General features: G+C 33.5%; 1 protein-coding gene and 1 pseudogene across 1 annotated transcript in view; both read left to right on the plus strand.

The window, feature by feature from the left end:
* The window catches only part of LOC145335436 (uncharacterized), a 49103-nt gene that overhangs the window by 17160 nt on the left and 8336 nt on the right, over positions 1-23607 (plus strand). Inside the window, exons 23-41 of the mRNA XM_080181181.1 lie at positions 277-335; positions 1189-1358; positions 3520-3675; positions 5112-5291; positions 5649-5751; positions 6087-6203; positions 6737-7035; positions 7397-7604; positions 8060-8188; positions 8822-9160; positions 14180-14385; positions 14872-14926; positions 15704-15828; positions 16509-16582; positions 17019-17156; positions 17498-17700; positions 17831-18409; positions 18562-18695; positions 18940-18994. Coding sequence (XP_080037307.1) covers positions 277-335; positions 1189-1358; positions 3520-3675; positions 5112-5291; positions 5649-5751; positions 6087-6203; positions 6737-7035; positions 7397-7604; positions 8060-8188; positions 8822-9160; positions 14180-14385; positions 14872-14926; positions 15704-15828; positions 16509-16582; positions 17019-17156; positions 17498-17700; positions 17831-18409; positions 18562-18695; positions 18940-18994 — 3329 coding nt within the window. The remainder of the gene's footprint in view (positions 1-276; positions 336-1188; positions 1359-3519; positions 3676-5111; positions 5292-5648; positions 5752-6086; positions 6204-6736; positions 7036-7396; positions 7605-8059; positions 8189-8821; positions 9161-14179; positions 14386-14871; positions 14927-15703; positions 15829-16508; positions 16583-17018; positions 17157-17497; positions 17701-17830; positions 18410-18561; positions 18696-18939; positions 18995-23607) is intronic.
* LOC145305072 (small nucleolar RNA U3) lies at positions 14670-14777 on the plus strand (annotated as a pseudogene).

Genomic DNA, 23607 nt, shown 5'->3' on the forward strand with positions numbered 1-23607 from the left:
AAGACAAAGGCCGATAAGTTGATGATCATCCCCAATAATGACACACAGAATTACCCCTTCTGTAGATTAAAATAAGTGGCTTAAACATTTGAACACTTAACTAATCAACCAATCAAATTCAGTAAAAGTCCCGAAAGTTGTTTACCTAACGAATAAGAAAACGTTATTATAAAACTTTGGGGACTAGTCTAATAAACAGCCAATTGTCCCCTCTCTCTCTGATAAGCACCTGAGTTATTCCTCTAACTAATCTTGTTAATGATATATTTTTTTAAGTGAGTGGTACAGTGACAACACCTGTTACTAGTGGGACACCTCTTTCCAGTAAATCTTCGGTACGTGTAATTATATTCCAATTATTATTATATCCAAGAATAGAGCAGTAATCAAGAAAAAGTTAATAATACATGGGAGCATATTCTGCTAAAGAGGGATTGGAGAGGAGGGGGGGGTAACAATATGTGGGAGGGAAAAAACTAGAAAAAAATATGGAAGGGGTAAAAAATTCAATAAAATAAAGAGTACTGAAAACATTTTTCTCTTTTTTTCATCCCTCCACAGGGAACAAACTAATGGGGGGGGGGGGGGGGAGAGAACTATTTAATTTTACCAATGGAGAAAAAAAACTTGTACGCACAGAATATACACTAAGAGATATAAGTTTTCCGGAATTGTAATGTAGGGAGTAGATTTGAAATCTGCATCAAATTTTAAGGATTTTTTATAAAATTCGTTTTTTGTATAATTCTTTATCTAAAAGCGGAAATACAAATTAAGTTAATTAATTTTGGCATCTGTGATTGGTGGATTTAAAAAATCTGCGCTCTGATTGGATGTCGTACATCATTCAACCAAATAGAGCGCAGGTAGTTTAAAATTCACCTATCCTATTGGTCAAAATTAATTAACTTAAAATGTATTTTCGCTTTTAGATAAAGAATTTTACAAAAAACGAATTTTATAAAAAATCCTTAAAATTTGATGCAGATTTCAAATCTACTCCCTACATTAAAATTCCGGAAAACTTATATCTCTTAATATACACCCCTGAAATAATATAGAGACAAGAATACCATACATACGGACATACCCTATGCAGTAAGCAAAACGCATATAGTAGCTGTAATAATAAAAAGTATGGACAACATGGTATTTAATTAGAGATCAAATTTTGTCTTTGATTTTCAGTCATCAAAGCGTCCAGAGCTGTCCAAAAGTGTATCACGCGATAGTCATAGCAGCAGTAGGACACATAATGGTGACTCCTCTGACAAGCACAGTCACAAGGACAAGCATAAGAGCAGCAAGGAATCCTCGTCTAAAACACCATCAGCAGCTAAAATTGGTGATCGTCGTAGGTAAGGAATACATTTTTATTTTTTTGTCAAGGCGGAAAGCATTTATTTGTAACGAATTAATTTATAAAGAAAAGCTTAATTTATTAATTGATTTTTGTAATATCAAGGGGACCAAGGTGTCCATTCAAGGAATGTCATATTGTCTCTGGAATCAAGTGTCTATTAACAAACTTTTTAACTTTTAAAAGTAACATTTTCACTAGATTTATGCATCAATTGAATACGTTGGGTTCAGAGATGGGAAGACCAAACCAGTTTTGTTTGTTTTTTTTTGTTTAAACCGGTTTTTATTGGTTTTTATTAATAAAAACCAGGTTTTTTTGTTTTTTTAATAATATCCAAATTCTAGTATTCTAATTTAGTATAGAGGGGTAGTTTCACGAAATGCATTTCAACTTAATTTAGTGAACCGCATATTTTATCCTGGTTAAATGGTTAAAGTACATTTATATGGCATATATTTGAAAAAATTTCAATTTTCTACCACGTAGTTTTTAAAATATCAAGACTTGAAAATCGTCTTTTTAAATTGCATATATCACATAAAGACAATTTTCAGGTCTTGATATTTTAATAACTACGTGGTAGAAAATTGAATTGCTATTTAAATGTAGTTTACCCCATTAACTAAGAAAAAATATGCGGTTCACTAAATTAAGTTAAAATGCATTTCGTGAAACTACCCAGTATAAAGATTTAAAGAATTTTTAAAAGAATTTTGAATCAGGTATTTATGTTTTTGACTGTATTTTATACATTATAAAAAGACTAGCGGCTACGCCCCTAGAGGCCTCTAGGAACACTTGAGGAGAAATCCATTTTAAAAGAAAAAGTAAAAAAAAAATTTGGGGGGGGCGAAATTTTTTTTTTTGGAGGGGGTGCCCCCCCCCCCCTTCTTTTTTAATTTTAGTTAAAAAAAATTGAAATTTTTTTTGGGGGGGAGGGGGGTTGGGTGTGTCCCACCCCTTAAGAAAATAGTTATAAACATTCCCGGGACCTATGAGAAGCTACCCTGTTAAGGAGAACCTAATCGGTTCAGCGGTTAGCGAGATCCTTCGGTACAAACATACAAACATCATGTTACAAGGATACTAGCGGCTACGCCTCTAGAGGCCTCTAGTGGCCTATAAATGTTTTTTTTTTTATTTTAAATATCTAATTTGAAAAATAACTTGTCTATGTTATCAATTGTTAAATTCATGAGTCTACGCAGCGTGACTACGCTAGCGACACTATGCGGCGGAAATATTTCAATTTTTTTTCGATTTTATTGTGATTTCTCTTGGGAGGGTAGTGGTACCCTCCCCCAAAATAGTTAAAAACCTTCCCGGGACATATAACAATCTACACTGTTAAGGAGAACCCAATCGGTTCAGCGGTTAGCGAGATCCTTCGGTACAGACACACAGAAACAAACATCCTGTTACTTTAGTATAAGGATAACTGGAAAGATAGGCCTTTGTATAAATATTTAAAAATAAAATATTTAAACCATTCCACCATGGTTTTTTTCTGGTTTAAACCACTTGATTAAAACCACGTTGTTTTTTTTTGCCATCTCTGGTTGGGTTAAATAAGTTAGTTAGCTTTTGAGAAGAAAAGTTTTAAAATATATCGAGTCTATTTTAGGGGTGTATATTCTGCATGGGATCCCCGGCTCAGGGGGGGGGGAATAAAAAATAAGTGGTTGGGGGGGGGGGGGGGGGGGGGAATTGTAAAAATTAAGAAAACTGAACTCATTTTTCCCATTTCGCCCCCCTCCTTGGTTAAAAAAACTAAAAAAATGTGTGGTAGGAGGGATAAAATAAATAAAATATAGAGTTCTTTAAATATTTTTCTATTTCCCCCCCTACTTTTTAAGAAAAATCTAGGGGGGGAAAAAAATAAAAAATTTTGTAGCAGGGGAAAAAAAATAAATCTTGTGCAGAATATACACCTCTGGTCTATTTTTTTATCATCTGAAAAAATCTAATTTTTCCGAATTCTGGCCACAATAAAATAAATCAGTTGTCAATCATAAAATATTTAGCCGCCAATAAAAGCCTATTTCCCCCGTATTGCGTTACTTACAGATATTTTTGGTCTTAGAGAAGCTTCGCTTCTAAAAGCAAAATCATTTGCTTTGTTAATAAAAATTTCCTTCAAACTATTTATTTTTCAGAAGTTCTGATGCCAATAGTAGCAGCAGTAGGGACCATCACCACCATGACAGGAAATCTGGAAAGTCTAGGGAATCCTCCAGGGACCGTAGCGAGACTCCGCGCAGACACTCACAGGATAAGAAGGAACTCCATAAACATTCATCTAATAGTGAAAGGTTTGTTTAATATTTTGTAGCTTAATCGAGGTTTTCGCATTTATCTATATTATATACTAATTGCATGGCCTTAAACCATAGGCGTCCAACGGGGGGGTAATGGCCCAATGGGGCGATTTACCCCCCCCCCCCCCCCCAAACAATTTTGGGGGGGTAAATACCCCCTCCAAAATAGAAAATCTCTAACAAAAAAAATTTTGTGCGCATTTTTAATACTAAATTTTTGATAAAATTTAAATTACCCTCCCCCTAAAATTTTACCCCGGGGGTAAATTTGGGGGGGGGGGTAAACAAATTTTACCCCTGCCAACAGATTTCAGGGGGGGTAATTATCCCCCCCCCCCCTAAGCAAATTTTACCCCCGGGGTAAAAATTTTGGGGGGGGGTACAAAAAATTTGCGGCGCGCTTAGCGCGCCATTTTACCCCCCCCCCCCCCTCCTTAAAAAAATTTTACCCCCCCCAAAAAAAATAAAAAGCTTGGACGCCCCTGCCTTGAACATCTAGGGGAGGTCAGAAAATAGCCTGAAACCACCCAAAGATATTTTAAAAGCTTTTATGAAAAAGTTTTTCATTGAGGACCAACAATTACGAGATTTTTAGTTTCAGACAAGAAAAAACCTTATTACTCAGTACTCACTAAATCTAGAAAAATATAAAACTAAGGGATTCCTTTTACATAAAGTTACAGTAGTTTTCATCCATTGTGGTAAGTTTTTTTGAAATTGAAAAATTTTATACCTAAGTCTATAAAAATAATTTTTCCAGTTTCGCTTCGAAACCGATTAATATCCGGTGGATTAGAACTGGTTCCCAGCCATACCGAAAAATTATGTATATCATAGTATTATATCCAGTTTTCTATGAACATAGAATCTACAATCAGGATCTTATAAAAGGGGGGAAGTTTTGACACATTTGCGTAAACAGTGAGTATGGGCTTTATCTTTGGACTGAGAGGATAGGTTATAAGGGATAAAATCATTCTTATATGATAAATTTTCCCAAGTTTTAAGAGTTTTTGGATAGGCCTCCAGGTTCAGGAGCTGCAGGCCTCCAGGTGGTCTCTGGACAGGTAAAAACCGAAATATTTTTTTTTTTAAGTAAGAGTTCTTTTTATATAACAAAATATGCATATTTTGTTCAATAAGTTGACCTCTATCTCTAAAAAAAAATATTTTTATTTTTACCTGTTCAGAGACCACCAAATGGAGGCCTACAGCTCCTGAACCTGGAGGCCTATCCAAAAAAATCTTAAAACTTGGGAAAATTCATCACATAAGAATGATTTTATCTTTAATAACCTATCCTCTCAGTCAAAAGATAAAGCCTATACTCACTGTTTACGCAAATGTGTCAAAACTTCCCCCCCTCTTGTACATTTTTTATCCGAAGAAAGCTGTTTGTATTACGATTCGATATATAACTATTTTTTCAGGAAAGATTCCAAGCACAAGGATAACAAAGAAAAGGATAGAATGAGAGACAAAGAGAGAGAACGGCAGAAATTGAAGAGTAGGCGCGAATCTGAAGATACAAAAGCTGACGCTAAAGAAAGCAGAGAGAAGGACAGGGAGAGGTTCTATGAGGAAACTAAGAAGAAACTTGCTGACCATAGGTTTGTATCCTTAATTTTTACGGCTCTTTCAGAAAAAAATTCTTATTTCAATTTAGTTTAAATTGGTGAAATTTGTGATGTTAAAATTCCCTTACAATTTTACAAATTGCCAAAAAAATATTTGATATTTTAATATAAATACCTACCTAACAAACAAATCTATTTTTAAACCCCTTAAATATTGTCTTGATATTATTATCATAGCTACATAGTTAAAAACTGAAATTCTTTATTCCATAGAACTGCCAATCGGCTATTTATACGAAAAATGGCACAAAATCAGCGAAGTAAGTGTCACAAAAACAGACACTCACTTGTACTAATTCTGCGAACAGCATTTAATAAGTTTTATTTTAGGAAAAAGGAGAAAGAAGAGAAGGAGAAAGAGAAAAAAGAAAAGAAAAAATCCTCCAACCCAAGTTCGTCTGGTGCATCTGCTAAACCTGATGAAAGTCTAAAGGTAAAGGTTTTTTAAATAATAACGCAGGGATTAAACTTAGCGATATGAATTAATTTTATAGGTGGGGGAGAGGGGAGTATAATCTTCATTCGATCCCCGGCTAATGAGGGATGAAGGAGATGAAAATTTTTAGGGGGAAAATAAAAAATAAAGTGCACTGAAAACTGAAAACAGCTGATACTAATATTCAGAAAAAAAATGAAAATCTGACCAAAAATATGAGGAAATATTTGAAAAATCAACAAAAAGCTTTTTTTTCCTCTACTACAGGGGGGGGGGGGGCTAACGGTTAATTGTAAAAATCTAGTTCTAATGATGTAAATTCTTTTATTTAGGAACAATTAAGCAGCCTTGATATGGAGGATATAAAGAAATTATTGCTGCGTGTAGCCACTGATAAAGCAGCTCCTGCTAATATTGCCGAGGAAATTAATAAACTTCACCATGAAAAGGTATTATTTTGAAAATTCTATCTTTATATCGTCATTTGCGGCTATGAGGAGGGGGGGGGGGGAAGGGCAGACGATTTTTCTTGGGTGGGTGGTGGCGACCCTCCCCCTAAATATTAGATGCTAAATGTAAAGGAGAACCATATCTGTTCAGTGGTTAGCGAGATTGATCTGTACACACAGATAGACAGACATAGATAGTTTACTTTATTATAAGGATTATGTCAAGTTTCAAGCGTTGTAAAATATAAGATTTATTTAAGCAAGTTATCTTTTTGTGTGTTTATGTTATTAAAGGTTTAGAAAACATTGTCTTTTTTCTTGTACTGTGTTTATAGTAGCAAAGTTACTTTATAATTTACTTTGACTGTCCGTAACTCTATGAGGGAAACTTAATTTTCCTATTCAAGGTAGACGACTGGAATTTTTTGACAATGCTCTATAATTCATTTTTTTCTTTTTTTAGAGCTACGCTACTTATGGATGTTGTCATCCTTGTTTAATTATACTTTGTTTTTAACCAAACACTTTTTTAGGATGCTAAAAAGTCATCAAAGGCCGAAACAAAAACGTCCTCGAAGAAAGAAAATGATAGCAAAAGAAAACTTGTCGTTATCGACTCATCTGACGACAATTCCGATGATATTGAAGTTCTCAATGATACTTCTCACAAGAAAAGAGATAATACATCCACAGAAAAATCATCTAAAGTTGAGAATGAAAAATCTACTAAGAAAGTTACAGCTAAGGATTTGAACAAAACAGCTTCTGGTCAGAGCAAGTCTAAAACACAAGAACCACCAGCTAAACGAAGAAAATTGAATATTTCTGACAGGTAATGATTCAATTTTGTAATTGTTAGCAAGTTGTTAAAAGGAATTAGTTGTACAAAATGTATTTTAATTTGACCTTGAAATCATACAATTCTTATTTCATTTAAATAGGGACAGGACTTTTAATAATAATAAATATTATTATCCGTTTAGAACCGGTTTTCAGCCATACTTAAAAATTTAATTATCTATAGCATCGTATTATATCTAGTTTTCTACAAATATAAAAATATACAATAATAAGATTAAAACTGTTTATAATACGATGCTATATATAATTCTTAACAATTTTTTTTAACAACTCTTTCGTGGAACTATGCCATATGACATTGTTGATATAAATCCAAATATTTTTTTTTATAGTGAAAGCAGTGATTCATCAAGTGATGAAGAAGAAACACAAAACATCAATCAAAAAAAATCCGCGAGTCGACAAAATGTCAGAAAATCTGCGAAGCCTGTTGAAGAATCAGACAGCGATAGTTCGGATCCAGATGATTATAAGCCGGACAAATCTTTGGTGGGTAAAGTGGAGTCGCCGGCCAAAAAGATGAAAACACGTGGAGTCAAGGTTTGTTGTCTTATTATATTTTATTAGCTCCTGCGCCCTTTGAAGCCTCTTAGGGTACTTGAGGGGGGAGTGGGAATCCAGCTTCCAAAATAAATTTTAGTTTTAAAAGAGAAAATAAAAAGATTGGATATGCATTGTTTTCTCTGAGTGAGTGTTGACTCGTAGAATAGAGGTACCTTTCCCAAAACCAAATGATTTGCGGTTAGCAAGATTTTTATCTACACACACGTGTTCAAAGGATGCTAGGATCCAACATACAAACTGATAAACAGATGGACAGGACATCCATTAAATCACTTTTGTATTTTATGATTTAAGATTCTAATACACGATAAAAAAAATACTGGTGAACTAAATTTTGTGCTATAAAAGGAAATGTAATAGCCAGACGAACAGCTATTCAAGACTCAAGTGCTTTTGAAAATGGGTTAACACTAAATTTTGATAATGTTCAGGTGAATCTAAACCGGTTAAGTCAGAACGAGTTGGACTATTTGTGTGACAAGGAGGGGGATGAGTCATCAGATTCTGATTTTGAAGTGACTGTTGACCACGTGGAACCAGCTTCTAGCGAGGTTATCAAGGTAAAACATTCATTTGAGGTTAGTCTATTATCTTTAGTGCTGTTACCTGCGATTGTGGCTCAATACGTAGCGCATCCGCTCGTTGGTGGGGAGGTAATAGGTTCGAATCTCGGCTTAACACCGCTATGACGTCAAAAATGGTTTCTACTGATACTATGTCAGGAGCGCTACATTTATAGTTCAATTCTTTGGTTCAAAACAGGCGCAACTCATTACCATGCATAGTTAGGACTTCCAGCCAATAGTCATACAATCAAAGAGTTGGTTGGCTGATGGGTGTTACTTAACCTAATACCTCGGGCAATTGGACGGAAAAGGAGATATTTTGCTCCCCTTAGTTATCCTGGGTTGTTGGACCAGACGTTAAGTGTCAGGGACAGCAGCCTCGCTCGTATGAGGTATCTAATTCTATGCATAGAAATGAGATACAAGCATAGATTATGTAAGAGTGTTTTTGTATTAATATGATCCACAGCTCCTAATATTAAAATGTAAAACTTGTTCAACTGATTCCAGATCAGCTTTTCTAACTGAAGCTTATTTAATTGTATTTTTACCTAACCAAGAGTAAAACTAATACTAATTTTGAAAATTTTCTTAATTTAGTTAATTTGTACTTGTATGTATTATTAGGTACCTGATCTGAAACCCACCGTCAAATCACCAACCAGACCCCCCTCCACTCCTGGCCACAACAAGACTAAGTCTTCAACTGTCAAAAGCCCAACCAAACTATCTTCTCCCGCCTCAACTAAAATTAAATCTCCCGCCCAAATTCCATCTCAAGAAAAATCCACGGTGGATAATGTGGACGGGACACCAAAGGTTCAGAAAAAGAAAAAAGTTATTTCCTCTCCTGATAAAAATGAGGCAGAAAAAAAATGTGAGGAAAAACCGAAAGAAAGAAAAAGATCTACAAAAGAAATGGAGGAAAATATCACAAAAACTCCTAAGGCATCTAATAAATCACAGGTAACTTTTATTTTATGTTTTAGAAATGATTTGCAAAATATATCTTTGAGCTACGCTATTTTCGACTTGATACGCTTCTTAGTAAGGAAACAAAAAAAATAGTTAATGCATATGGTTTGTTCCTTTTAAATATCAAAAAGTAGTTTTGTAGATGCATTTCACCAAACAAATGAAAGATTATCCCTGAATAAATGGAAACAACATTAGAGAGACGATTACCTAATCCTTGTATTTTTAGTCTGTTTATGTTTGCTGTAAAATATCGTGGGATATAATGGACGAAAATTTCCAGTGTGGCTTCGAAATTAAGGGGGGGGGAAGTTCTGACACATTTGCGTAAACGGTGATTATTGGCTTTATCTTTGGACTGAGAGGATAGGTTATTAGGGATAAAATCATTCTTATATGATGAATTTCCCCCAGATTTAAGATTTTTTGGATAGGCCTCCAGGTTCCGGAGCTCCAGGCCTCCAGGTGGTCTCTGGACAGGTAAAAAAATTAAAAAATTCTTATTTGAACAGTTAGAGGTAAGTTTATAAAACAACATAAGCTTCTTTTTATATATTATTTATATATTTGAAGAAAAAATTACAATCGGCCTCCAGGTTCAGGTGCTGCAGGCCTCCAGGTTGCCTCTGGACAGGTATAAAATCCGAATTTCTCATTTGAACAGTTAGAGGTAAGCTTATAAAACAACATAAGCTTCTTTATATATATTAGTCATATATTTGAAGAAAAAATTACATTCGGCCTCCAGGTTCAGGTGCTGCAGGCCTCCAGGTGGCCTCTGGACAGGTATAAAATCCAAATTTCTTATTTGAACAGTTAGAGGTAAGTTAATAAAACAACATAAGCTTCTTTTTATATATTATTTATATATTTGAAGAAAAAATTACAATCGGCCTCCAGGTTCAGGTGCTGCAGGCCTCCAGGTGGCCTCTGGACAGGTATAAAATCCAAATTTCTTATTTGAACAGTTAGAGGTAAGTTTATAAAACAACATAAGCTTCTTTATATATATTATTCATATATTTGAAGAAAAAATTACATTCGGCCTCCAGGTTCAGGTGCTGCAGGCCTCCAGGTGGCCTCTGGTCAGGTATAAAATCCAAATTTCTTATTTGAACAGTTAGAGGTAAGTTTATAAAACAACATAAGCTTCTTTATATATATTATTCATATATTTGAAGAAAAAATTACATTCGGCCTCCAGGTTCAGGTGCTGCAGGCCTCCAGGTGGCCTCTGGACAGGTATAAAATCAAAATTTCTTATTTGAACAGTTAGAGGTAAGTTTATAAAACAACATAAGCTTCTTTATATATATTATTCATATATTTGAAGAAAAAATTACATTCGGCCTCCAGGTTCAGGTGCTGCAGGCCTCCAGGTGGCCTCTGGTCAGGTATAAAATCCAAATTTCTTATTTGAACAGTTAGAGGTAAGTTTATAAAACAACATAAGCTTCTTTATATATATTATTCATATATTTGAAGAAAAAATTACATTCGGCCTCCAGGTTCAGGTGCTGCAGGCCTCCAGGTGGCCTCTGGACAGGTATAAAATCCAAATTTCTTATTTGAACAGTTAGAGGTAAGTTTATAAAACAACATAAGCTTTTTTATATATATTATTTATATATTTGAAGAAAAAATTACAATCGGCCTCCAGGTTCAGGTGCTGCAGGCCTCCAGGTGGCCTCTGGACAGGTATAAAATCCAAATTTCTTATTTGAACAGTTAGAGGTATGTTTATAAAACAACATAAGCTTCTTTATATATATTATTCATATATTTGAAGAAAAAATTACATTCGGCTTCCAGGTTCAGGTGCTGCAGGCCTCCAGGTGGCCTCTGGTCAGGTATAAAATCCAAATTTCTTATTTGAACAGTTAGAGGTAAGTTTATAAAACAACATAAGCTTCTTTTACTATATTATTTACATATTTGAAGAAAAAATTACAATTGGCCTCCAGGTTCAGGTGCTGCAGGCCTCCAGGTGGCCTCTGGACAGGTAAAAAATCCAAATTTCTTATTTGAACAGTTAGAGGTAAGTTTATAAAACAACATAAGCTTCTTAATATATATTATTAATATATTTGAAGAAAGACTTACATTCGGCCTCCAGGTTCAGGTGCTGCAGGCCTCCAGGTGGCCTCTGGACAGGTAAAAAATCAAAATTTCTTATTTAAACAGTTAGAGGTAAGTTTATAAAACAACATAAGCGTATTTTATTATATTATTTATATATTAGAAGAAAAAATTACAATCGGCCTCCAGGTTCAGTTGTTGCAGGCCTACAGGTGGCCTCTGGACAGGTATAAAATCCAAATTTCTTATTTGAACAGTTAGAGGTAAGTTTATAAAACAACATAATCTTCTTTTTATATATTATTTATATATTTGAAGAAAAAATTACAATCCGCCTCCAGGTTCAGGTGCTGCAGGCCTCCAGGTGGCCTCTGGACAGGTAAAAAATCAAAATTTCTTATTTGAACAGTTAGAGGTAAGTTTATAAAACAACATAAGCTTCTTCTTATATATTAAAAACTACTTGCCTAGAAGGTGAATCTATTAACGATGTGTCCATTATTTCAGATCTTGTTAAGTAGTCTAAACTGCCAGTAAATGTTTATATGAAAATTATGTAAAAAAAAATTTGCACCCCATCCTAGATTATCTGAAATTAAACATTTAGGTATTATCCTCTTAGGATTTATTTTTCTTCAATTTAAAATTTTGAGTACAATAGAACCTGGCCGCGGCTCTCGGCCTTCTGACCTGCCTAGCCATGGGTACTCAGCTTTTAGCCTATAATCTAACCAATCCTAATTGTAAAAAAGTGCCGCTGCCAGGTTTTATAGTTTAGTCGGGGATAGCAAAATTTTCAAAATTGAAAAAAAAATTTTAAGAGGATAACGCTAACATATAATATTATTAGGTCCTACACATTGAGACTTCAAAGGTTTAAATTGTAGGAGTTAATGACATTATCTTTTTTTATTTTTACCTGTTCAAAGCCCGAAGCTCCTGAGCCTGGAGGCCAATTGTAATTTAAAATTATACTTATTATAATATTATTTTGGAGGCCATTTGTAATATTGTCTTTAAATATATAAATAACATATAAGCTAATTTTTTTTATAAGTTTACCGCCATCTGTTGAAATAAGAAATATTGATATTTTACCTGTCCAGAGTACAACTGGAGGCCTGCATCACCTAAACCTGGAGGCTAATTGTAAATTATTCTTCAAATATCTTTAAAGCATCTAAAAATAAGCTCATTTTGTTTTTTATGTAAACTTGACCTTTAACTGTTCAAATAAGATTTTTTTTGATTTTTTTAGCTGTCCAGAGACCACTTGGAGGCCTGCAGCACCTGAACCTGGAGACCGATTGTAATTTTTTCTTCTAATATATAAATAATATATTAAAATAAGCTTATGTTGTTTTATAAACTTACCTCTAACTGTTCAAATAAGAAATTTGGATTTTTTACCTGTCCAGAGGCCAACTGGAGGCCTGCAGCACCTGAACCTGGAGGCGGATTGTAAATTTTTCCTCAAATATATAAATAATATATAAAAAGAAGCTTATGTTGTTTTATAAACTTACCTCTAACTGTTCAAATAAGAAATTTTTATTTTTTACCTGTCAAGAGGCCACCTGGAGGCCTGCAGCACCTGAACCTGGAGGCCGATTGTAATTTTTTCTTCAAATATGTAAATAATATAGTAAAAGAAGCTTATGTTGTTTTATAAACTTACCTCTAATAAGAAATTTGGATTTTATACCTGTCCAGAGGCCACCTGGAGGCCTGCAGCACCTGAACCTGGAGGCAGAATGTAATTTTTTCTTCAAATATATGAATAATATATATAAAGAAGCTTATGTTGTTTTATAAACTTACCTCTAACTGTTCAAATAAGAAATTTGGATTTTATACCTGTCCAGAGGCCACCTGGAGGCCTGCAGCACCTGAACCTGGAGGCCGATTGTAATTTTTTCTTCAAATATGAAAATAATATATAAAAAGAAGCTTATGTTGTTTTATAAACTTACCTCTAACTGTTCAAATAAGAAATTTGGATTTTATACCTGTCCAGAGGCCACCTGGAGGCCTGCAGCACCTGAACCTGGAGGCCGAATGTAATTTTTTCTTCAAATATGTAAATAATATATAAAAAGAAGCTTATGTTGTTTTATAAACTTACCTCTAACTGTTCAAATAAGAAATTTGGATTTTATACCTGTCCAGAGGCCACCTGGAGGCCTGCAGCACCTGAACCTGGAAGCCGAATGTAATTTTTTCTTCAAATATATGAATAATATATATAAAGAAGCTTATGTTGTTTTATAAACTTACCTCTAACTGTTCAAATAAGAAATTTGGATTTTATACCTGTCCAGAGGCCACCTGGAGGCCTGCAGCACCTAAACCTGGAGGCCGATTGTAATTTTTTCTTCAAATATATAAATAATATATAAAAAGAAGCTTATGTTGTTTTATAAACTTACCTCTAACTGTTCAAATAAGAATTTTTTTATTTTTTTACCTGTCCAGAGACCACCTGGAGGCCTGGAGCTCCGGAACCTGGAGGCCTATCCAAAAAATCTTAAATCTGGGGGAAATTCATCATATAAGAATGATTTTATCCCTAATAACCTATCCTCTCAGTCTAAAGATAAAGCCAATAATCACCGTTTACGCAAATGTGTCAGAACTTCCCCCCCCCTTAATATCCGGTGGATTAGAACCGGTTATAAGCCATACTGAAAAATTATGTATAGTTTCGTATAATATCCAGTTTTCTACGTATATAGAAATGTACAATCATAAGTAAAACCAGTTTTTTAGCCCGTGCAGTGCATTCGGCTTCTTGAGGAAAAGAAAACTGGTTGTAATCCTATAATAGTACATTTTTATATCCGTGGAAAGCTGTTTATAATACGATGCAAAAATAGCTATTATCTTATTGTTCTCTCTCTCTCTCTCCCTGCAATACTTAATTTTTTTAAGGTTACCAAAACACCAAAATCCAACAAGAAAATTGATACCCCTAAAATGGTCGACACAGCTACTAATGACAACATTGTGGTGGAGAATATTGATGAAATTGTCGGGGAACCTTTCTTTGGATTTGGAGAGGATTGTTTGGAGATGGTTGCACAGAACAGGGACAATCTTGCCGCCAGTTTTGAGGATCAGAATAATATCAAGATTGGGTAAGACATACACATTTTTGGTGGGTTTTCTTTTTTTGTAAATCAGCTATTAAATTAGCAAGGAGGGAGAGGCCATTGGACTGGAGTTTCTACTGATACACAAAAACTTATTTTTACGTTTTAGAGAGTTTTATTTTAATTAAATCTTAATTGGTTTGTACAAACCGGCTTAATTGGATGTGCACATTTATTTACCGTTGTCTTAAGATCGTGGATTTTGCCCTAGTTCAAAAAGATATTAATAAAATGGTTTCCTTTTATCATCTAGCTACCATGCAGAGTATAAGATTATACTTCACAGAATCATTTCTGTAGTATATATCCTTAGTTTCATTTCGAAACTTAAAGATCACCATGCAGAGTATAAGGAAGATTACTATATCTTCATTTGATGCTAAAGGGGGTAAAAACAAAAATATACCATTTCCTGAAGAACTCGTCCTTAAAAACTAATCAATTTATATAATGATCTATTAATTATTTTAGGGAAATTAGTGAAGACAGGCTTGCTGAATTCATACCAGAAACTAAAACCATTACAGTAAGTAATTTAAGCAGTTAATTTGCTATATTATTTAATCTATTGATTTTAATCCGTTATGGTAGGCAAAAAAAGTTTTTCCCATTTTTAAATAGTTAACAGTAAATCAAATTAGGTACTTATCAATGGCAATGCAATTTAAATATCTCAGTATTAGGTAATCAGCTAGCGTTTTAAAATCAAATAAGTAAGGGAGAGGTCATTTTCTAGTAAATCCCGTAAAGGTGTGTGTTATAAGGCCTAAAAATAGTAGTAGAACGATAAGGTGCTCTAGATATATGTATTCCCTATTGAATAGAACAATAGGGAAATTTTTTTTTTTTTTTTGATAACCGTACCTGGATTATCTAAAAAAAATACGAAATTTCTATCAAACGCTTTGTTTGGCTCAAACTGACAAAAATTTAAAAAAATATAATTATAATAATAATGTTTTCTATAGGTACAAGGTAAAGGTTAAGAACAATCTATACCATTAAACAAAGGAAGAAGTCATTCTTTACAGGTTGATTTATTATAATTATATTTTTTTTTTATTTGTGTCAGTTTGAGCCAAACAAAGCATTTGATAGAAATTTCAGATATTCCAGGTACGGTTATCAAAAAAAAAAAAAAAAATTTCTTCCCTATTGTTCTATTCAATAGGAAATACAAATATATAGAGCACCTTATCGTTCTACTACTATTTTTAGGCCTTATAACACACACCTTTACGGGATTTACTAGAAAATGACCTCTCCCTTTTTCATTAAATTAAAACCTGTTTTTTTTATTTAGATTGACCTGCCTACTGACTGTGATACAACTGGCCTTCTCGCCAACATTGATTCTAGTCTTGGTGGCGGGGCCAGAACCTTGGCCCCCATACCCCAATGGCTAGAACCTCACATTATTGGTGCCAAGTAAGATTTAATTCAAGTTTATTTATTAAATATTCTGAAGAAGATATTAATTAAAAGTTTTGGATCATGGAAAGAAAACTAAGAATACGAAGTTTCGTCATATTTTCACAGTAGCTTTTGATTGGTTATTTTAGGTAAATGTTAACGATTGCCCCGCAGGGTTAGGAAATTGGCCCTGTAGAGTTAGAGCCTCTCGCAGGAGCTAGATATAAGAGAAAATACGACAAATCCTGCTACTTCGTTTCTTTTCATGATCTAAAATTTGATTTATAAACGTTGTTTCTAAATAGCGTTGCGTTATGTAGTTACAAAATTGTAAAAGATGTAGCTAATTTTCTAAAGGGTTGTTGCACGAAATGCATTTGAACTTGAATTTAGTGAACTGCATATTTTTCCTATTCAATGGTTTAAACTGCATTTATAGGGCATATATTTGAAAGAATTTCAATTTTCTACCAGGTAGTTTTAAAATACCCAACACCTGAAAATCGTATTTTTGTGATAAATGCAATTTATATAGTTGGCTATTTTCACAGAAAAAGTATGACGACTAATTTAGTGATGTTTAATTTTTTTGTGATTTATAGCAATACAAAATTTTATGGTTTTGATAGTATATTTGTAACTTATGCTTGAAATCATGTTTCTGAAATGCACTTCATGCAACTATCCCTTTGTAGGTGTAAACCAGAAGAGTTGGAAATGCCTACAGAGCAAGAAATTGCTGACTATCTGAAGAAACAACAAAAGAAAGGTATTTTTTTTCTCAATAGGACTCTTTTATTAGGCACTCGGATGATAAAAGGCATCAAAGAAAAATATTTTGCCTTTACATTTTAAACAAGTCAGAAAACAAATAATAGACGAATTTTCCTTAAATTACTAAATAGATGTTTTGTTAATAGGAAGGAAAAGTTAGAAGATATTTTTATTTTCATCTGTACTAGTAACCCTCCCCCCCCCCCCCCCCACCCTTTTTTTAATTAGCCATCCCCTTCCTTATTAATTTGAAGGATTGTGTAATTTCGCTATCCTGAATTCTGATATTTCCATTTCTTATCTTGCTACATATGGTTAGCTTATAATTTTAAAAGCTTCGCTATAACTACACGTAATCGTCCTTAATTTACTTACTTATTGGTGATATTATTGTACTTCTTTTATTAAATATTTTTCTTTTATTTTTGTAGCAAAGAAACGTGGTTGCGGCTATGATATTGTTGTCGAATGGGTGCCTACCAAGGATCCCAAACAAGCCAAAACCAAGGCAGAAAGAGAGCTGAGAAATGATCCCTACTCTACATTCTTTTCTGGCATTGAGGAATCAGGTGGGAAAAATTATTTTTTTGTTACTCTTTCTACATAAATATTGAGGGTTCATAAAGGGGGGTGTGGGGGAATAAATCTTGTGCATAACATACACCTCTGGGAGTGCCACCTTTTGAAATCTAGCATAAAATCTATCGAGACTCGGCCGTAAAAGAGTTGCCGCATTTGAATTTGGTATGGTAGTTGCTATTGTGTTGTTAAGTATGAAAATGTACAAAAAAAAATGCAACTAAAAAGTAATAGCTCCATATCTGTAAATATTTATCTGTAAAGAATAACGTACCTATGTGAAAATGTACCCAAAGTATTCATAATTTTTATATATAAACCAAATATTTAGGCGGAAAGCGAACCAGACGTGCTAACAACAGATACTCGAGTGCCGAATATTCTGTTGGAGGTCTAGATACATCTGGTGGCAACATGGAGACAGACGCTGAGTCCTCAAGGCCAGCCAATAATGCAGAGCAGATAAAGATTGAAGATGATATTGCAACACAAGTGGATACACCCAGAGTCAAGAGCAGCAAAGAAAGAATTAATGTAGGTTTTATTTTTTATAGAGGGAAAGGAGTATTACTATTTAATTTTCTATATTTTATGAAGTATATTAAACTAAAAAGTAAAAATGATTATAATTACCTTCTTAGTCTGTTCATAATAAATATTTCAGATGTACCTACGAACGGCAGGTATCGACCGCCAACTTCCAGATTCTACCAGCAACACTCTTGAAACAACAAATAATGCTGGTGATGCCATAAAAGTTGAAGAAATAAAAGTAGAAGTAAACAATACCAAAACTAATGAGGAAGAGCCTACCTCAACAGCTAATGTTGATTCTACTGAAATGTTGACTGAAACACCCGAAAAAATGACCCGCACACGCAAGCGCAGCGGGGCCGCTGTATCAACCAGCGAAGTTGGAGAAAATGCGCCAGCTGCTCTAATAGAAAACGCGGCAAACACACCAGGAACGCGCGCCACACGCAAAGCTCGGCGTAAGTCAACTTCTGTTAAAAAAGAAGATCATGAAACCGTTAAATGTGATATTAAAAGTGAGGACTTGACATCAACAGTTGAAACATCCGTTGATAACGCTAAGAATGACGTAGATGTTGAACTCGAACAAACAGAGTCGGAGATGGAGAAGGTTTTGGACAGTTTGAAGAAAAGGAAAAGAAACGGTAGCGGTCCTGCGCCAGTGAGCCAACAACAGCTAAAGCAACCAATGCTGCTACAGACTGAAGAGGTACGTACTGTAGTGCAGCATCGCTTTGTGATTTTTGCTTAAATCATATATACTAAGATAGTAGTTTCAACTTAATTATCTATCTAACTTATCTTTAACTTTATTAATTTGCTATTGCCGCGCTACTTATAAACACAATTGTCCTTGTTTAGTTCTATGGTTGGCCATGTGAGACTGTGACTCCTCTGACAGCAGTTTCTACCTGTAACCTGGAGGCTGATGTCCTGGACAAGCAAGGAAATACCTTTGGCCTCCTGGATATTGATGTCATCAGCAAAGATATCTTGTAAGTATTACATATTCGTTATTGGTATGGAAGTAAGGCATATTGGAGAGAGAGGTGACAATGGACTGAAAATTATACTGGTACATAAAGTTTTACAACCATGTTATCTTATTCGTTGACTCAAAAACTTTGAATATTTATATTGAATTTTGGTTAGTTACAAACTGGTTTTAATCCACAGAATGGGTAATTTTGTTTATCATCATTTTGTTTAGCATAAGATGAAAATTGTTTCTTTTTTAAGTTGTAAGGAGACCTATGATTCAAATCTGGAAGTTATTATGTCGCCTGCTTTACAGGTAATTAAAAAATTATGGTTCTTTTGTTTGGCTTTTATATTTTTAAATAAAAAGTTTCGGATCAACAACCCTATTTAGTGTTTATATAGGGCATAATGGGCTGTTTATTACACTAGTCCGCAAAGTTTATCATATTATTTTCTTTTTCGTTGACTAAACAACTTTGAGGACTAGGAGTTTAGTTGAGTTTTGATTGGTTGGATTAAAAAGTTGAGTGTCCAAACGTTTCAACCACTAATTGTAACTTACAGGTGGGGTAATTTTTGTATCATCATTGGGAATGTAGTTCAATTTATTGGCCATTGTCTTATCCCTTGAAATCCCTGGTGTTTAATATCCATTTGCAATGCTAATTGTTCTTTTAGTCTAAAGGGGTAGTTTCACGAAATGCATTTGAAATTAATTTAGTGAACCGCATATTTTTTCCTAGTTAATGGGTTAAACTATATTTATATAGTATGTATTTGAAATAAATTCAATTTTCTACCACGTAGTTTTTGAAATATCAAGACTTGAAAATTGTCTTTTTGTGATAAATGCAATTTAAAAAGACGATTTTTAAGTCATGATATTTTAAAAACTACGTGGTAGAAAATTGAAATTCTTTCAAATATATGCCATATAAATGTAGTTTAACCATTTAACCAGGATAAAATGTGAGGTTTACTAATTTAAGTTCAAATGCATTTCGTAAAACTAACCCTTTTTTCTTTTAAATAATTTCCAAATATCAACGTTACATTTTAATTTCAGTCAATACCATTTTATCTAGTTAATGTAGTACCTAGCTACTTTAAAATACAAAAACTTACTTCACACCTTTTAACCCATTTAATTTATTACGTGAAAAAAAGATCAACTTATTTAAGATTTTTAATGTATTATTTACATCCTATTGGTATTTAGTTTTGAAAATGAATTTATTTTAAAAACGTCTTAGTAAATTTGCCTGTAAATTACAACTCAAAAAAATCTTGGAATTCCCAGTGTAAATAGACCTCTTATCTGATGTACATATTATTTTAAACCCTTTATGTGTGTGCAGTGCATGCGTGCATGTGTGTGTATGTGTTTTTTGAGCTCGCCTCTACTTTGCAAATATATAATTGTCTAACTTTCAATCAACCTTGTATTTTTGTGAAGTCCCTTATTTAAAAAGCAAATCTTGAAAACGAAGCAGCTCTTCAATCTTTACCAGAACGCTCTTAAAACAAAAATATTTGTCTTCAGTAATTATAACAAGGATGACAACTTTTATAAGTAGCGGACAGATTGAGTTTCATAAAGTATATAGTTCGGTATGTTAATACTTATTGCAGCTTTAAAAATTACATTTTCTTCATTAAAAAATGAAAGGGATAGTTGCATGAAGTGCATTTAACAAGTTTGATTGTAAGCATAAGTTACAAGAATACCATCTAATATACAGTTTTGTATTACAATAGGTAACAAACAATTATGAATCACAAAATTGTCATGTTGTTTTTGTGAAAGTAAGACAGCCATATAAGTTGCATATATCCAAAAAATATGATTTTCAAGTCTTAATATTTTTAAAACTACCTGGTAGAAAATTGAAATTCTTTCAATATGTCCTATAGATTTAGTTTTAACTAGGTATTGAACAGAAAAAAATACGCAGTTCACTAAAATCTACTTTAAATGAACTTCGTACAACTACCCCTTTGATGTCCTAACTTGTATGCTTGATAGCATTATATAAAGTCCAAACAACAGAAATAAACTGGATTCTTATTGGTATGAGGAGTATTTACAAAATATTAAGCCTTTTATCCTGATATTGATCCAAGTAAATCAAGTTTTCCCGTCTAGGTTTTAATCATAACGGAGCTTGAAGCTTAGTTTTATAAAAAGGGACTTTACAGAAATAAGATTTAGAGAGGGTAAATGCAAAATTTAGTGCGAGTGTGTGTGTGTGTGAGGGTGTGTGTGCAGAAACAAACACAAACACACATGACCTCCTCACATCAATTTAGTTTGAAGGCTGTAAACATTGGGGAGGGATAATATATCTGAATAAAGAATATCATCGTTAATAACAAAAACTATTCTTTAATGATATAAAAACGAACAAAAATTGCCATGTTTGCTAAAACATAATACAATATTAAAAGGGATAGTTCTACGAAGTGTATTTAAAGAGTTAAGGTACTTAGAGTAGTGAACTTTTATATGTCTTAGTAGAATATATTAGGCATTGGATAGATATGATTATATGTTAAAGAATTTTTAACATTGACCAGACCAAACTTTTTTTATTTGACAATATCTAAAAAAGTTAAAGTGATTTGCCACATAAATTACATGAGAATGGTCTATTTTTTTCCAAATATGTATAGCCAAAACACCATTATCAGAGAATCTTTTTCCACATATCTCACAAGAGTTGTAAAAAAATTGAACAGGGGTTCCCCTTGTGACAAGTTACTTAAAAAACATAAAAAATAACGTCCGGTTCATTATAGGACAGGTTTTCTATAGATTCTTTTTAAAAAAAAAAAGAAAACCGTCTGGTTTACTTACACATTATCTCATGCGGAAATACCAACTAACCATACAACATATATATATATATAAAGACCATTCTCATGTAATTTATGTTGCAAATCACTAACTTTTTTAGATATTGTCAAATAAAAAAGTTCGGTCAGGTCAATGTTAAAATTCTTTATCACAATCATATCTATCCAATGCCTAATATATTCTACTAAGACATATAAAAAGATCACTACTCTAAGTACTATATTAAATATTTTTTGGTCATTCTTTGTTGTTATGTGTATTTTGTTGTATAAAAAGTTTGAAGTTCTTTTAACTAGTAAATGCTATCTAAAGTTGTATTTATGACAAAAAAGTTTTTGCCATATATAACATGCAACGAAGTTGAAAATAAAAATGAAAAACTCATTTTTTAAGAAAAATCCCTGGTCAAATCTTTTAATTTTAATCAATAACTTTATATTATGCACTACTACGTTATTTAAAATAGAAAAAACTCACAGTTCACTATTTTTATTTTAAATGCACTTCGTGAAACTATCCCTTTTAATTGCTAAAAAGTTATCTTGGATGCAGGGGCGTCCAAGCTTTTTCATTTAGGGGAGGTAAAAATTAGAAAATAAAAATTTTGGGGGTGCCTACGCCTACGGCACCTCTAACCTCATTTTAGGGGGGGGTTAATCTTTTTATCATAGAGGGAAGCTTTTTTTATTTGGGGGGGGGGGGTAATCACCCCTTCACCCCAACCCCCCCTTGGACGTCTATGCTTGGATGGCACGTTGGTTTCTTGGACCCATTTCCTAGGAAGCGAAATTAGAACAGGAATAATATTTAGGGTACTTTTTAGAAGGGGGGGGGGGGGGGAAATAGTAAATATGTCCCTATGTGTTCATTAGTGACACCTTAAGTTTCTTAAGAATACATATCCTGTAAAAATTGTCAGGGGTTTATTACCTATCTTTTACAGGTTTTAAAATGTCATGTGAATTACAATGAAAATAACAAATGATTAATTTAAAACTAGAAACGACCCGTCATGTTTTCAACCCTAAAGATATGTGAATTACTTTTTATCTTAGTTAAAATTAGGAACATTGATATTGTTGGACGTAAAGAAACCTTTTCTGTCTTAATTATTTTTGTTAATTTGAATATTCTAATCCCCTTTTCTGAAATTTCCGTAGCAAAGCGTGTAGATAAATTTGCAAGTTAGGTGTAAGCCTTCTTGAGGTGAAAAAAAAGAAAATCAATCTTCCTCAATTATTTATTCTACGGGGCTACTGATACCCATCCACACCACCCCTCAGCACGCCCAGGGCTTCTAAATCACACACCATTGTACCCTTTTTATCAAATTATCCTCCTTAAAATTGTTTTACATACAACTGTTTATAGATTAAAACCGCTTCGCTATTTATGAACATAATTGATCATGTTAAAGATTAAAAGATGATCTCTTTTTTGGCTCGTAAAACACTATTGATGGGGTCTTTTTTACTTCTTTGCTAAAACAGGGATAAATTAAAAGAGTTGGGTTTAATTTTTTATCAAAAATAGCATCGTTGAATTGATGTTTGTTTATATATGCTCTCATTGGTGGAAAGTTGGCTCACCCCGATCTGGCTCACCACTAAAATGATTTAAAGATTCAGCTAAGTATTATCCAGTATGAAAAGATAATTTTGTGGTTAGTCAGGTTTTTAGACTATTAAAGGCACGGATATATTTTTATTAATAGGGATGTGGAGCAGTTTCATTTTTGGTGCAGCTCCGGCTCTGGCTCCAGGCCCGAACTAAAATCAAGAAAAACTTTTGAAGGAAAAGAAAAATAGACTTTAAAAACTCAAAAGGGTTTCCAGATATATTTTAGCTAGGTATCGCCGGAGCCGCTTCGAAAATATCGGCTCCAGCAAAATATGTCAGCTCTTTGCTCTGGCTCCGCATCCCTGCTTGTTTAAGTGTAGTTGCACTAATTGGGGGTCGAATAAATTTTCTTTAGTTAGGAAATCCTGGGCTTACATTCATTGCAGGGAATTTTAAAGAAAATGTATTTTACATTTTCGTGTTAGTGTTATGGAGGCGTTTTTTTAACA

The sequence above is a fragment of the Acartia tonsa genome, chromosome 13 (assembly GCF_053477335.1).
Source record: "Acartia tonsa isolate MP-2025a chromosome 13, ASM5347733v1, whole genome shotgun sequence".
NCBI lineage: Eukaryota > Metazoa > Arthropoda > Copepoda > Calanoida > Acartiidae > Acartia > Acartia tonsa.